This window comes from Ambystoma mexicanum, chromosome 6q, assembly GCF_040938575.1.
Source record: "Ambystoma mexicanum isolate Mex_15411 chromosome 6q, UKY_AmexF1_1, whole genome shotgun sequence".
NCBI classification, from domain to species: Eukaryota; Metazoa; Chordata; class Amphibia; order Caudata; family Ambystomatidae; genus Ambystoma; species Ambystoma mexicanum.
Genome location: NC_090937.1, coordinates 38,879,529 through 38,896,594, shown reverse-complemented (window position 1 = coordinate 38,896,594; position 17,066 = coordinate 38,879,529). Strand labels below are relative to the sequence as shown.

At 43.5% G+C, this 17,066-nt stretch overlaps 1 protein-coding gene across 6 annotated transcripts in view; it reads right to left on the bottom strand.

The window, feature by feature from the left end:
* PTPN13 (protein tyrosine phosphatase non-receptor type 13) overlaps window positions 1-17,066 on the bottom strand; it is a 1,388,150-nt gene that overhangs the window by 942,654 nt on the left and 428,430 nt on the right. For 5 of the 6 annotated variants that reach the window (XM_069630435.1, XM_069630437.1, XM_069630436.1 and 2 more), the window contains exons 6-7: window positions 15,280-15,373; window positions 9,714-10,283 (exon numbers count right to left, since the gene is read on the bottom strand). In XM_069630435.1, the coding sequence (XP_069486536.1) occupies window positions 9,714-10,283; window positions 15,280-15,373 (664 nt within the window). The remainder of the gene's footprint in view (window positions 1-9,713; window positions 10,284-15,279; window positions 15,374-17,066) is intronic. The other variant, XM_069630440.1, reaches the window with a different exon arrangement.

Sequence of the window (17,066 nt, the reverse complement as noted above, 5' to 3'; positions counted from 1 at the left end):
TACTCACATTGAAGTACCTGGGAATTAAGTTTAATCACAAGATACAAGACAAGTTTGTGCAGAACATAAGGGTGATTATTAGGGCTAGCTCGGTCTAAAGCATTCTGAAATAAGTTGCCCCTTTTGTTTGGGATAGTAGCGCTAAGAAATGAAAAAACTACAAATACTGTTCCATGATTCTTAGGAGCTTCAGTGTATATACTGGTCTTAACGTTCATGAAGATCGATGGGTTAATGACAAGCGATATGGTCTAATCAACGGAAAAGAGTCACCTTGACGAAACTCTAAAAATGATTAGGATGGGGCCAAAGGGTAAACGATTTTAGAAGGTACTATCTTGCAGCTCAATTAAGTGACAAATATGGGAGGATGGGAAGTTGCTGAACATGAGACCCTGATAAAGGGGCGAGGAATGGAAGATGCAGCTATCAAGTGGGGCAGTAAAAGGCAATTCCTGGATACCTCGCGCTGAGTATATTTGGAAAAGATGGTGAATATCTGCACAATGTAGGTGGGCTTGGTGTTATTTATTTCGAGGAAGACATTTAGTCGGTCTGACAACCACCAATGACTAAATGTCTTCCTCAGAATAAATAACACCAAAACCACCTATGCTGTACAGATATTCATCTTTTCAAAATATACTCAGTGCGAGGTATCCAGGAATTCTCTTTTTCTATACCAATGTGATGTGGGCACCACCTTCAAACACCTGTGACCTTGCAGAAAACAATCACCGGATCACCAAAAATCAGCACGAATCGCGGGAGTGTTCATATCCTAGGGCCCACCCATTTCCATACTCAAGTGGGGCATGCTGACAAATGATCTAATGCCCCACATTTTCATCCCTCTTGAACAATCAAGTCAACACCAAGTGATTGTCATATCAATGAACAGTGGATGTAAGAATGTCCTTGTAACTCAGGATGCTCATACCCTTTTTAACAAGACCGTATGTGGAGAGGCATAGCTTATAATATGCAGAAGGGGGGCAGGGGGGATAGGGAGTTCCAATGCTTGAAAACTGATGTAATTGAAAATGCAAATGTTTGGGAGCGAGGCTGCAATGTTGAATGTTAGTTGAGTTTTGTGCCCAAGAACACGAGTTTTGTAACCTTGTATTTAAACTAAAGTCCTTAAAGGAAAAATCAAATAAAGAAAATTAAAATAATAATCTGTCTGTGCGACTGCAAGGTACTTCCCACGTTGTCCTGTCTTACTTCCTGTTCCTGCTCCATCTGATCATTCCTGCTTGTTCTCCTCCCTCCTCTCCTGAGATGTTTTAACTTTCTTTCTCAACTTCTTCACCTCCTTCATGAGCTTCACCTCCTTCAATCTTTTGCTCTCTCCCCTCAATCTGGATGTTCACCCCCTCCACTTGCTGTTTTCACCCTGCATCTAGCTTCTTCAATGCATAATGCACCATCCCCTTCTCCTGCACCATCATCTCCTTCACAGCCCCCTCCTACGCAACATTCAACTCTTTCCGCAACTTACGGTCTCTCTGAATTTCCAACTCCTCTGCGCTCTGCCACTTCAGACAGCCACATTATGTTCACCCATGCCTTGGTTTCATAAGACTTTGCCTCCCTGCTAAGCTTCTTCCCATGAGTTGCACAAGTATCTAATAAGTAGCCAGTATATAGGATTGGTTGTGCCATATAGTTTCGAGGGAATCAAGTGTGTTTGTTGATTCCTTGGCTTTTCCCCTCACTATGTAGACCAAGCCTTTAACCAGTAAATCAATCCTCTTGGAATTCTCATTCCTGTGCCTGCATTTGGGAATGCAAATGTAGGGGTTTGTGAAGTGGAATCAGCAGGCACAGCAATACTTCTGCATCCCGTGGATAGGTTGATGTGCCTGTGGGAGCGATGCCATGCCGTAGACTAACTCAGTCTCCTATTGTCAGTATCACCAATGAGACACCATATGGAAAAGTAAGAAGCAAACCTATCCTGCATGATAAAATAACCCAGCGAGAGAAGGCATTTTAATAGGAGATGCATGATGGACGCTGGTCATGTTGTCATCTTCAATGTGGTAAAATAGTAATGACAGAAATACCTGAGCTTTTCCTCCCTCCGCTTCAGAATACACCTCAATGGCACTGCATCTAAGAACAGAAACAGTGTTATTTTTGTGGGTGGCTGGAGGTAAGCAATCTGGTTAACTCCCAATTCTGATGGTCATCAGACCCAGTCAGCGTGATTCTTTGTGTGTAGAGGGGAGGGACAGAATTGCTCTATCAGGAGGATATAGGACAGATGAGGGTGAATGTGGGGGAGCCCAGGAGCATCTGGTAAAAAGTCTGGTGGAAATGTGTCTTGAGAGCACATTTGTAGAAGGAGGTTGAGGAAGGTTTGGGGGGGTGGTAGTGGGGTGACCCCCTGAGTCCAGGTACCACCACCCATAGTCTTCAGAGAAAGTGTAGGCGGCTCCCCCAGTGTCCCAGTCCAACCTTAGCACTACTGGCCTGGACGCTTTGCAGGATAGGAAGGTCTTTTATTATTAAGGCAAAAAACACGGTTAGCAGAGCCATCACTCCAAGCCTCTACAAACCTCTCCATACAGATGGGGATGCATGGTTCCACAGGAGTCAAAATTTAGGGAGCACTACTTGCCCCTCCTCTTGTGTGCCTCAAAAAGCCTTGCTCACACAGACTCCGAAGTGCAAACACTCTAAATCCTTAATCACAGTAGCATCTCCTGCCCACCTCATTCCAAGATGGCAGCCAGATGTAGAGTAACTTTGGCTGGCGGTGTCACGGGGCAACTGCTAACCAAATAGTGACACCTGCTTCATTTTATTTCATCTGCACAGTGACCAATCGCTGAATATATTTCTACGATCTTCCCACCTGACCAAGATGGAGCCATTAGACTTCCAATCCAGTTTCAGAATAAAATAGGAAAAGGGCTGTTAAGATGCAAAGCAGCTATGAATACAGAGAGTAAGTGAAGTTAAAACTGTGTCCGTGCAGTGAGAAGGAAAAGCAGAGAGTGAAGAGGTAGGGAAGGGAAGACACACGACAGCAGAGTAAAGATGGGAAGATAAAGGCTTGAGACAAAAAGAGCTGGAGGGAACGAAGTCGGAGGAGGAGCCAGAAAGAGCACAGGTGATAGGAAGAAGAGCAGAGGCGGCAGGAAGGAGAGCAGATTTGAGAAAAGAGGGAAGAAATGGAGGTAAAGGAGAAAAGACTAGGGCGGAGGTGGAAAATTGATCCAGGAGGAAGGGAAGCAGAGAAAGTGGAAGGATGTGAAGAAGAGAGACCAAATGCCTGAGGCAAACGAAGGAGAACTAAAGTCGAGGAGGACAGCAAAAGACAGTGGAGCTGTTTTAGAAAGTTAATCTGTTGGTGGACGGGGTGAATAAATAGGAATGAAGAAAATGTTTGAGGGAAATATAAAGGTAAATACAGAGGAAATACGGAGTTAGAAAGGGGGTGGAGGAGGGATGATTAATAAAGGAGAGATTTGAGAATTTTGAAAGGTGGCAGAAAGGTGGCAGAGTTGGAGAGTTCAGCTGAAAGAAATATGAATGGTGGAGTGGTGTGGAGGACAGAAAGTGGGGATTAACGAATGAGCTGGTGAACTTAGAGAGGGGGATAGAGGAGAAACAGGAGCGACAGGTCAAGTGGAGGGGGAATAAAAAAAAACTTGTTCCGTCAGCCCTGAATAGACTCTTTCAATGGCAGAGAAATACTAGGTTATGGTTGAAGACTTGGAAGAGTAACCAGCTGAACCTGGCTCAAACTGCAAATGGCGAGAACAAAGACTTTTTATACTGGGTTGCACGGCCGTGAAAGTAATGCCAGATCCCCTCCCCAGAAGACACATGGTACAAGGGATGGTCGTGCCAGGTATTGAACAAGTCTAAGTGTACCAACACCACACCTTGACAAATCCAGCCATGCTAAGAATTAATCTATATATTTCCAAGAAAGAAGTGCAGGGCATGCTAAGCTGTATTCATGTTTGCCAAAGAGAAGGAAGAGTATTTAGAGAAGAGACAGAAGGACTGAAGACCACAGTCCTAAGAGATGCTGAACCTTTTACACCTATTCCAGAACCCCAACCAATTGGGCTCAGACAAATCTAATACCCCGTTTTCTGTTACACAAGAAAGAAAAGTGAACCTATAACTGGAAATTTTCAGATCAACTGTTTTGCCATCAGAGTGTCAGTGAGCAGTTCATGTTCATAGGTATTCTGGGCAACTTTCTGTGATGAGATTTATCATTTACCCTCTAGGAGCCAGAGAAGAAGAATATTCAGAGTCAATGGGATGTCTTTGCACTTCCTAGGGTTGAGGCAGATTGAGGTGCAGTTTGGCAGTCTGATTGTGGATTATATGTAATTTCTGATTTTAAATTGACATTTTGTAATGCAGGAACAAGCGCCCCAGATACAAGTTAAAGGTAACCTTTGTAGCTTCCATTGGAGTTACTTGATGTATATGTATGGAAGTTTTGTCACGAAACCCCAGGACCGTGTTGTACTAGAGGACTAAGAATCCGTTCTAGAAAGTATCCTAGATAGCTTTGTCTCGGTTGACAGGTGTTTACATTGGTTTAAAACCTAATAAGAAGTCATTGAGAAGAGGTGGTTGCCAGCAAGCATGATATTAATAAACATCCTTTACCTCATGATCAAAGGCAGCAATTCCTACACTTCACCAATGTCTTCATTCCCATGGGGATCTAGCAGGTCACATTCTATAGAGTTAGACCAATCGACAGCTACAACTGTGGACCAGCATGCAAGCCACATTGGAGAAACAGGAAGTTAAATAAATGAGGATTAGGAAGAAAGGGCCAAGTTTAGCTCCTAATCATCATGAGATGTTTGGATAGGTGTTGGTTGCTCAGCACCACGGTAAATCCATTTGTGTGCCATCACCGTAGACTTTTTCACTTTCCTAGCACTCTTTTTGAGGCTTTTAGTGTTGAAATCGGAGATGTGAGCTAGGCCACTAGTGCAGCTGCTATGTTAAGCAAGCAGTGACCATGTAATGCCTTGGGCATGCATTTTGCAACCAGAGCACGTAATCATTGAAATGCATATCAGTCTGCAATGTACTAATGAAATTCCAGTTGTTCTACAACAACCCAAATGCATCTATGAATGCACATTATTGGCACACGTTAATATTAAATTGGAAATGGGCTAACCTGCGGTTGCCCACAACTCCCTCAAACAAATCAAAGCCCCAGGTAGTCATGAATGGGGTGATGACAATACTTTTCCTCACACCTCTCCAGATCTATGAATAGATAACCACTCACCACCAACCTGCAACCATGCACATGTCTTGCTGCAGCATTATTGTGCCTGCAATTAAAGTTAAAGGGATGCACATGTATACTGCTGCTATCAGATGAAATTGACCATGCAATGTCTTGCCAGTCAACCTATACACACAATTGTTGAAATGGAGATCAGTCTGCAATCTATGTTTAAATTGCAATTTGTTTTCCAATGTCAGAATAACATCCATTGAAAACCGAGGCCAATGCAAGATTGCACCCCCAATATATGCTCTGATGCAGCAGGGGGCCGTTTTACAAATTACTTACTACAATATAGTACAATAGCTGAACATGTTCTATTTTCCCTCACATTTACCTCTTGGGTTGAATACAAGATAGAGCTCAAATGCAGGCGGTACATTACTTGTTCTTTATGATGGGCAAGAAGAAAAGTATACATTTAGGGCACTTTCATAGCGTTCTTTAAGGTCCAAATTATTTCTAGGTTTTGTTAACAGTAATTGTTATTATCAACTAAATGGTACTACTTTCATTAATCTCCAAATGATAAGAAAAGTGCGTCCGTGAAGATTTGAACATGCAGCATTCAGGTAGCACACACACGCACACACGTCTATTGTGGATGTGCTAAAGTATCTTCCACATTCATAAGCATGCATATACAAAGACAGGAAGAACATGTATGAACGTATTGGCCTCCATCAAAAAGAAATTACTGTTACACTTTAGAAGATCAAACACAGGAACCAGAGATTTGGGAGCTACTCAACAGATCAGGAAAGCGAGAGGGGCCAAGGAAGGATATCTCCTTATGATGCACCTCAAATGGGAATGTAAAGCATTGGGAGAAGTTCACTGTGCTCATTTGGCAGATGGCCATGTTTCTATCAGAAGTAGACTAACTTAATAGTGACTGCAAGTCAGCAGAAGTTGAATTTGCTGACCACAGGCAATGAAAGAGGCGGATAGCATTGTCTAGCAAAGGAAAATGTGCATCCTTGCTGTTGGATGCCTCGGACACCTTTGGACAAACTAAAATCCTACATGTAACTGATCCCCAGATCAAAGTGTAACTACATGTAACTGATCCTCAGAGCCTACCGCCAAACAATCTATTAGCCAAACCAACCGATGTCCTGATGAAACAGATCTCCCCATTTTAATTCACACCGGTATCTGAAACAGAGGTAGAAAATATTATCGCTGGACTCAAGCCATTCAGATGTCAAGGCAATATCTGCCCAGCCAAAGTTATCAAAGATGCGGTGCAAGAACTTGCCCCTTTCATTACATCGTTAATAAAGGCCTCTTTCGATTCAAGTATTGTCCCTACAAACCTCAAAGACAGCTGGGTCCTCCCATTACTAAAGAAAACAACACTGGACCCCAACATTCCCACAAAGTATCGGCCCATCACGACTGTACCGTTCCTACTCAAAATATTGGACAGGGCAGCCTACCTGCAAATACAAAATAATCTAGAATCCAACAATCTTCTAGGACTCTGACAATCAGACTTCAGACCAGGACATGGGACGGAATCAGCCTTGATAGATCTAAAAATCCAAATGGATGAAACTAAAGATAAAGGGAATCTAGCTCTCCTACTCCAATTAGACCTATCAGCAGCCTTTGACTTGGTCAACCACAAAGATTTGTGCAATCACTTGACCCTGGCTGCCCACTTCTCGGACCAAGCTTTCAAATGGATTTAATCTTTCTTATCCAACTCTGACAATGAGGGTTTTCACCCCTTCAGCATCTGCCGAGCCGGTCCGAGTTGGCTGTGGTGTCCCACAAGGTTCCTGTGTGTCCCCCACCTTATATAACATCTTTACGAAGCCACTTTTCGGCCACCTGGACAATTTGGGTGTCACCTGGACTAATTATGCAGATGACACTCAAATCAAATCCTCATTCCCATCACAGGTTCCTACGACGACTACTCTAAAAGACTTAATGAAATGTACCAAATCATCCAGTCTCGGATGGATACCCATGGCTTATGTCTCAACGACGACAAAACTGAGCTACTCCTTATTGGCTCACAGAACCAACTGAAGAAATTAGATGACCAATTTAAATCATTCAACGGTAACAACATAAACATGAAAGTCTCCAAAGAAGTTAAAACGTTAGGCATCTACCTGGATTCAGCACTCACGCTAACAAGACAAGTAAATGCAACTGCCTCGGCGGCTGCCTATGCCTCCGAACTCATTAATGCCTACAGACCCTTCCTCTCCTTAGACAGCTGCATTACCTTGGTTAGAGCCCTCATATTATCTAGACTCGACTGTTGCAAAACCTTGTATATCGGGACTAGCGGCAGTAACCCAAAAAAACACCAGGTTCTTCAGAACAATGTCTAGAGAGAAGCCCTCAACATCCCGAAAACCAACCACATCACATCAGCTAGACGTGACGCCCATTGTTTCCCCATTCAGGACAGGAATTTATTCAAAACCCTATCATTAACCCACAAGTGCCTATGTAATGTAGCTCCTAAATATCTAACCAACAAATTTACAAAACATATTAGCCATAGACACACAGGGTCCATTCATGCACACCTCCTAAATATACCCAGATTCAAACAACAAAAATCAGGAGGTTACGACTTCCCAGTTCAAGCTGCGAAACTCTGGAATGCCATGCCCTTGACTTTAAGAGCAGAACTGTCCTATTGGACTTTCAGAAAACCACTGAAAACCTGGCTCTTCGCGGAAGAGCATCAAGTCTCCCAAGGTCCTCGCCCACCACAGGAACTAGATTGACAATCATTGTATGCAAATCCATATATGCTCCCATTGCACTGTATTGTTTCACTTCCTGCTGTCAACAATGCATTATAATCTTTCTCTGTACTGCTACTGATGACATGAACAAAGCGCCACAATAAATGTATTACCAATCATTGTATAAAACTCTATGCACTGTCCTTCTCACTTGCCATATTCAACATTGTACTATAAACTCTTTTCTGTACTGTAACTCGTGACACTAAGAAAAACAAAGGCGCAAGGAAGATATACTACATAACCCGGCGCGGTTGTGAATGAAATTAAACGAGCTTCACATTCCAGTTTTAACTAGTCTGAAAGAAAAGAAAAGAAAGGAAAGGACACTAGAGTAGAGGCATGCAAAGGGGAAACTTGTGTTGCACCGAAGGGGGACACATACTCACTTTTTCTAATACTCCAGGTTCTGGCTATGTGTGTATGGGAGAGAGCCTAACAGGGACACGCATTATGTTCTTTCACTTGCCATAGCCTGTCACGGATGGGGCCATTCAATAATGTCAGAATCCTAGTCATTCAAAGTTAAGGGGAAAGAATGATGGCAGAGAAGACCACGCCTCTTCGCGTTTGCTCCTGAAATATGTTCAGAATGCAGGCTATATTCCCCGTGTCACGCTATTTAGATTGCATATGATGGTTTCTTTGATACAAAACTTAAATTGAAAAATATGTGTGTGTAAAAACGTGGCTCTCATACCACTTTCCTTCATAGATAAACAAGTATGCAACACTATAAAACGCACAATGTGCGATACAAAAGAAGCAAATATTGTTCACTGATAAGAAAGACCCTGCGATGGAAACAGCATGCCAAGCGTAGTACCACGCGCCCTGCAGCAGCTCGTGCACGTGAACAGTTCATGTACAGGGGGGATGCCTCAACGCCAAACAAAATAAAATCACCCAATTTACCAAAAACGTCTTCGGGCTGAGAATATGTGCATGTCCAGGACAACGAGAGGCGTTGTTTAACAATGTTTCACAACAAAGCAATTTAAATAATATATGCCCTGCACCCGACCCATTGGGAAAAATTGAGACCACCATAAAAACATAATACACATTAGCACTTTGGGTGCGGTTGCAAGCCAATCAGGAAGCTCGTACTGCTGTCTGTATTCAATGGTATTCGCCCACCTGCCGAGCTTCTCCACTGCTGCGCCCTGGGTCCTGGATCTCGGCTTCCCTCTGTGCCACAGGGGCAAGGCGCCCCTCAGCACGCGCGAAAAAGCACACACTGGTTCTAAAGGCTAAAGCAAATTATAAAAAGAAAACTAAAAACTGAATTGCTTTTACCCATGCCGTTTCTTTGAGAGGAAGTTTGCATTCAGTGTCAAATAAATCAGCGTAATCCAAAGTGACAACGGACTATCATAGAAGGGGCGTCACCCTTTAACGCCTCCCATTTGTCGAAAAAAGGTGATAGAACCACATGCTTGGCCTCTAACCTCGTAGTGGAGAGAGTACGCTGGACCCATGACTTCCCTACAGACAGCAAAACACCTCACTTTTCATGCTCAGTAACATTCCGCTGTGATGGCCTTAGCACCACCCTGAGGGCTACCCCGCCCCCCCCCAACAGTCCTCAGCGGCCATTATGATTCAGATAATTCTTAAAAGATAAAAAGAAAACCAACCTTCCACATTCATGGCTTCTCTCAGCACGTGCAGCCTCTTCTGCCTCTCTCTGATCCGGTCCAAGGCACTGGTTATCGCTGAAGAGCTGCTCATGTCGGCCACCGTCCGCACCGGATCTAGTTTTTGGGAACGGAAGGAGTCCGGTGCCACACATACCCCAGAGGGTCGCCTCTCGTTGTTTCTGGGACTAGTCGGGGTCCGGGTTGCCACCTTGTCAGGGTGACCAGCTTGTCTGGTGGCCTCTCCAGAAGACTTATCGACTAGGTAGTGCAAATCTGCGGAAGACGCCCAAATCTTCCTCTTGTGGGCAGCTTTGTCGTTACTGAGCAGCCTGTGTCGTTCCAGGTCGTCCAGTTTGTGCGGGTAAGGAGGGCGAGGGCCCCTGCAGTCCTCATACCCTGACGTGTAGTCCGAGGATGGGCAGTGTGAAGAGTCGTCGTCGTCCTGGCCTCCCCCAATGGTGAGGAATCCCATGGATTTACTGAGCCCTCTGCTGTTCAGAAACGTCTGCTGGGATTCCGGAAAAGGAGCCATGTGTATGTTTAATGCCTCAAGAGCTCTGCTTCGCCCTGGAATGATAACAATCTATCATGTAGGTGTGTTGAGGGGCAGACCTTTGGCAGGGCAAAGGGTTATGCAGTTCAAAAGCAAGTGCATATAGTATTACATCTTCGAGCTACCAAAGCGTGCTACACAAGAAATCTAGTGACTTTCTAATGCTTCATTATACAGAAAATGCAGGTTTGCGCTTAAATCATGAAAATGCTGAAATAGGTCAAAATGCAACATTACAGGTCTCCTTATTGGCTGCCGCCTCGGAAAACAAATGTACACACATTTCTTACCCCGAAAGGACCCCACTGCAGGCCCACTTAAAAATACTAGAACACGGGATATAGCATCATCGTATTTACTTCAATCGTGGTAAATGGTGTGTTATTAATGTTACTTTACGCTAGTTGGGCCTTTGTCTAATCCCTCGTAGGTCTTCCTGGTCCCTCTACTTACACATTTGGCTTTCAAACAATATAGACCAATACTTTCATATGTAAGCCTTTCGGCTGATCCCGCCCCGCCGCCGCCATGCTGTACAACAAATGTTTAGAATAAGACTGCAAATGAGGTCTACATAGGGAAAGACTCAAACGGAAAAAACGCAGTGTAAAGACTCAGCAGAAGGCAACCAAACAAACTGTCCCACCGTACACTCCTAAAACATGGCTCCTCCACATATAGCACATACTAGAACTATCAGGGCATTCCCGTTTTGCCTCACGTGTAAGACCTAGGTGTAATGGACTATTTCACATGTGACCACGTCCTCTACTGGGCTTAGGCAGAACTGAGCCTGCACTGGTCACCCTGCTTTTATTCATGCGCTTTCTGCTACAAATTGTGTCACCTGTCTCCAAAACCGTTGTAGAACAAATGATGGAATCTAAATGGTCGACAGGACAAATGGTAGACACCAAAAGGTCGACAGGTCAAATGATCGAATTTTTTGTTTTTTCATTTCTTTTTTTTTTGGGGGGCCCCCCAACCCCCTTTTTTTTTGCTTAAAACCACTTTTTTTCCCTAAACGAAAACCTAAAAAAATATATATAACAAAAAAAAATTCGATCATTTGACCTGTCGACCAAATTGTGTTGACCTTTTGATTGTCGACCAATTGACTAGACACCCAAAAACATATAGAATAAAGCATTAGGTTATATGTCCTCAAAAGAACAGGGCGTTGGGATACTGGACAAACATGTATTGTAGCCAACTACATGTTTCTGACATAAATTGGTAAAAAAAAGTAAAAGTGCACCCCCCCATTTAAGAAACGTGGCCCTGCATACTTGCTATGGCACAACATTACAATGCGCGGTCAGTAGGGGGTCTCCCATGCATTTGAGAGAACAGCGCACCCTCACCCAAGTGACCAGCAAGCTGCATTAATGAGCACAGATCTTTCCGCCAGATTACAACTGGTGGCACTAGCCTTCCCTTCACCAGTTCACTTGTAGAAAAGGAAGGGCGAGGTGCCATTTCTTGCAATGCCATTCTCTTCTGCCTGGTGAAGCAGAAAACCCACAATGCAACATGGTCAGAATATTCTTATCAGCAAGTGACCCAATACCTGTAGCAGGGTGTAAAATGTGTACTCACCATTGGCTAGTGATAATGGACTCTTGGCAAGTAAGAAATGGTGTGCTGTCTGTATGTATGTAGATATAGAATTGGGGTAGTGAATGACTTTAGGGCTGGCTAAAAACGTGCAACTTTTAATTTTCCCACAATTGTTTAGTCTGTCACATGAATTGTATTAACAAAAGCGATTGCAAGATGGCATTGTCCGATCCACTCAAGCTAGAACTTTGCAATAGTATATTTTTTTAAGGCTTGATAGATACAAGAACAAAAGCTAGCAGTACTGCCTGGAGCTCATTAGACCATTTAGATTTCTTCGAATAAAATTACGACAAAGACAAACCATGATTGCAAATTACTGTTATTTAAAGTGTAAAACGATAATTATCACAACACACTCCTTTGGGATCAAAAGAGCATTGTTCCTCCAGGCACGTAAATAAATAAATAAATACATTTAAAAAAAGAAAAGTGTATTTAGTCTTTGTTTTTTTTCTGTTAAACCCTAAAATGAGTGACAAAACACCACTGAAGTGATTTGCCATCTCAGTATGTATTTTCTTTACTAGCAAATGGACGGCCCCCAAAAAAGCAGAATTGTTTTGTGCCAACTTCACAAAAATCCCAGACGCGCTTGAAGTATAAAAGGTTGCTTTAATGTGACAGGCCACAGCTTACAAATACATGCTAACCTGCCTCCCTGGCTTTACAGACTACATATCAAACAACAATCAACAAACAATTAAACAATTTATCACTTCCTGCCCCTTATTCCCTCTCCTCCTTCTCAATTCCTCTCAACCTTCATTCCTGCTTTCTCTCCCATCTTCTACCCAAAGCCAGGCCCCTCCTTCAATATCTCTTCCCCCTCTTTGTACCACCCGGGCTAACCTGTTCGTGCAAACAGCGCCACCTCCTCCTTTACTACACTACTACCCCTTTTTGCTTCCCCAAACCATCCTCCAAAGGGCCATGTCCCCGGCACCAGAAACACCCTGCCTGAGGTGTTCTTTCTGTCTCACCCCTGACCCCCTCCACTCCCTTCTACCTCAGATAGTACTGGTTCCCCATAAGTGACAAATTAACTCCATCCTCCCAAAACACATCAAAAGCCTCATATTCGATATCCGGGTGCACGAGCGTCTACACCCCCCAGGACCTGCAAAACATCAAAATCTCCCTGTGAATCTTCTTCCTCGTCCATTCCACCGCCCTCTTTTACAGCTCCCCTCCATACCCTCCTAGGCATCAACTCAGTCATACCAAAACAACCCCCGGCCAAATCTCCCTCAATCAACTAAGGTCCCTCCTCATCTTTTCAAACAAAGCCTCAAACAAAGGCACACCAGTCTCCTTAACCAGATCGTGCTCCCCCGCATGTAACACCAGATCCGCCGGCACCCCATGAAGCTCTCTCATACCCGCCAGCATAGACAATAGTTAGTCCCTCCTAAGCCCCCCCCCCAGCCCCCCACCGAAGACCATCTCAACAAAACCAAATCATAACTACATCAAAAACTATTATGGTCTTATAAATGATCTCTTACTCGTAGTGCCCAATGATCAAGGCAACCCGTCAGATGGAAATCTCAATGACGATAAACGTATGGTACGACGAGAACATTTAGTAATAATATCAACCCTGCAAATCTAATCATATAGAGCCCACCTTTGTGCTTGCTCTTGTTTGTTCTGATTCCAACTACAAATGCAATTTAGGCTTAACTTCTCCTTGCAAATATATAACCCTCAATGCACTTTATACGACAGGAATGTATCTACTGTTTTGTTGGAAAGCATTTTTGTTTTCTGGTTGCTAATCTGTGCAGCTCTGTTCAATCTGGGCAGAAAGGCGTATCCCAGATAGTCATAGCTAGTAATGGGCTTGATAGTCACTCCCAACCCCAGAGACAAGTAACCTAAACTTCCTAGACCATTATGGCTGACTTGGAAGTATTAATTGATATATCTAGGCCTTGCATAAACTCGATAAATGCATCAATTAGACGCTCTTAAGATCGTGCCACAAGTACTGTGTCGTCCGTGTGTTAAGACCGGTAATGCCATTCCTCCAAGGTGTGAGACATTGGCCTGGCATCCTACAAAATAGCCATGCATTCCTGTGTACTCATGCTGGAATTAATTTATTGTGCACTTGTGCTCATGCTTTTATGACATTTTGGTATAATAACGCTATGTTGATGATGCACCACATGCTGTTTTCCAATGTGCTCAAACCATCTTTTGTGCTATTCATTTGTTAGATAGTAACTCCACTTTTTGGCCATGTGTCCCAAGCTACTCGTACTGTAGGTGCTCCTAACTACCCAAATCTGTTAGGGTGGTCCAAACCCATTGCACTTTTCCGTGCGCCTTTTGGATATTCAAATGTATGCAAGAGAAGAGACGTTGGGCAGTGACAAGCAAAGAGCAATGAAAAATCAGCTACCCAGAATACAGCAGCAGACAGTGTTCTATGCCCACGTTCATTTCCGGAGAGACAAGTGGAAGCCATAGTATTCTGCTGGTGTAGTTTATAATAAACAGTGGCAACAACGAGACCCGGCTCATCCAGAAGTGTAGTGAAAGTCTTTCCAATCTCTCCTTCTCAGAAGAAAGCAGTGAACGTTATCCTATACCCTCCCTTTCTCCCTCTTCATTTGCCAAGAAGATTTGTAAAACCCATCTTCCTCTAGTTCACAAAGGAGAGTTTACCCAAAGCCCTCAGACTCTCCCTGGAATGCCGCACAACTGAATGGCATTCTACTCTCTTGCCAAATGTTCAATGTCCTGCTGACTGTCACAATCAGACCATGAGTGCTCTGGGTAAGGCCACTATCCATGTCTGAACCCTCCCGTGTTCCCTCAGAAATGTACTGCCAGCTTTGCACCAGTGAAACTCCACTTTCTGCTACATCATGTGCTTAAGGGACTTGCAGGACTCTTGCAAACCTTCTTAGGCAAAATAGCAATAGAGTTCCTAAAGGCGGATGGCACAGAAGCCTTCTCAGCCCCTAAGCATTAAAGTATGAGGTAAACAAGAAGGCTATGACAATTGGAAGCTTCAGTGATGAGGAAGAGTCAACTAGCAGGGAGATTGCTGAATTTTGTGCTGGATTGGGACAACTATCAGCTGCTAAAATACGGAATGGGTCTAAGAAGCAAGCCCCACATGCTCCCAAATATGATGACAGTAATGTATTTATTAAGAAATAAAAGAAGCATTAACCAATCATTGTAGATATTTCCGGACAGCAAGCAGATTTACAATGATATGATTTGTTAGAAAGAACAAAGCAAATGTCTCCGTTTTTGATGGGTGGTTTGGCATATTGATCAAGCTGATACAGAAAAGGGCAAAAAAAGATTACATGTGAAGATTGGAAGATTAACACATTGTAATTATATCATAAACTAATATTATTTTACCTGTAGGAAGACCTTTCCCTCTTAGCCGATCCCGAATGGCTTGGCTTCGATCTGGCTGGGTGGGTTTACCTGCATCACCAGCGAGGTGATCAATCTGAAAACAGAACCAAGCATCATTATCAGAAAGCGATAACTTTTGATGACTGTGCATTGTGTCTTTTTCAATGAGGACAATACATCAGGTAATCATCTTCTATAGCTGAGCAAACATTTGTGATGCACATTTAGACACAAAACGTTTAAGAAAACGCCATTGCGTGAAAACATTTTCTATATACCTTTCTCCATTGAATCACAAGTACACAACTGATGGCTGAGCTTTAAGAGGTATTTTTTTTCCTTTTATATGAACAATTCAAACAAAGGGTGACAATTTGTGAGGCTTTTGACTATGCAGTGGAATTAATAAAATACATGTGTACATCCTTTTGCTAAGCAACCACACCAGCCCAGGGATGGGGATAGGGATATCTGGATTTGGTTACAAGCCCTGTACTCTTCCACATTCACAGCAAAAAAGACAAGAGTCAGTACATATTCTACACAACTTCACTTATGTACTTGTGAAGTTACACAAATTGGGAGAAGAGTAGAGGAGAAAAAGGACGCCATGTTCAAATGTTAATATTGCAAGAAGTACACAAGGAATCAGGTTTCGAGCAGGAATTAAAGTATTCTCGGATGAAACATGTAGCTTTATGAGCTTTCAAATGTTGGGGATTACGACCCAAACTATAAATGTCAATTATGACTACAGTGAAAATGTCCCCCAAGGACGCAGCTTTTATATGGTTTAATCAAACTGTGGAAAGGATGCAAGGCCCAAGATGAAATATATGATCGGGGGGGGGGGGCGATGAAGAGAACCCACTCCAGCACTTTGTACTGCAACAGTGTTTGCAGGCTGGGGTGTCCATGCAGTGCTGGTCCCTCAGTTTATTCTAATTGTAAAAGAGCAGGCATTACTCTCTGAGGCCAGGTTCACCGCCTTGCACAGCCGTGCAGTTTTCAGGATCACGCAGGACCATGCCATGAAAGAGGAAGGTGCTTCAAACACTTCATTGGCCTGCGTGTCTGCAACCTTTGCTTCTGCAGATGTTTTGGACTAACACTCCCACCAGCATTATCCAGCATAGTCCCATGAGGGCTCATGGGAGTCCTAGTCAAAAACATCTGGAGAGCCGCAGGTTGCAGCTCCCTGCCAGCATCATCCGTCCTATTTTGGCATGGCTGTCCTACCTCCCAACCACTGATTTGGTGCTGATTTACCAGTCGGGTTCCTGGAAAGTGCTGCTTTGAGCCATGGCTATTTGTTCCTGTTCTTACCTCTGAGGCTGAGCCATTTAATATTTCTAATGGAGACCTGTGTTTGGTCTGTGTAGCCAGTGATAGAATGGTCAAACTATAGAAGAAAATCAAACGATGTATTCATAAATAAAAATGTCGCCCAGATTTACCACCATGGCAGATCCTGCCAATGAGCCTGGTAGGTATGATTCTTCGAGCCAAGTGTAACTAAAAGACCTTTTTTTCCAAAAAGAAATGTCAACTTTATTGACATTTTCAAATATTATCAAACACCATGCCAAGTAAAAGACATAAGCAAATGCGAATCCACCACTTAACAACTGCCCCCATTACATCCCCTGTGTGAGTCCGCCACCACCCTGAACCCCACTCACCCCCCCAATATGTGGTAACTCTACCACTTGACCCTTGTTAAACCAAAGGAATTCAGGGTTGTCTCGTCCTCACCATATAAACCGCTGATTTTCTATCGCACCTCT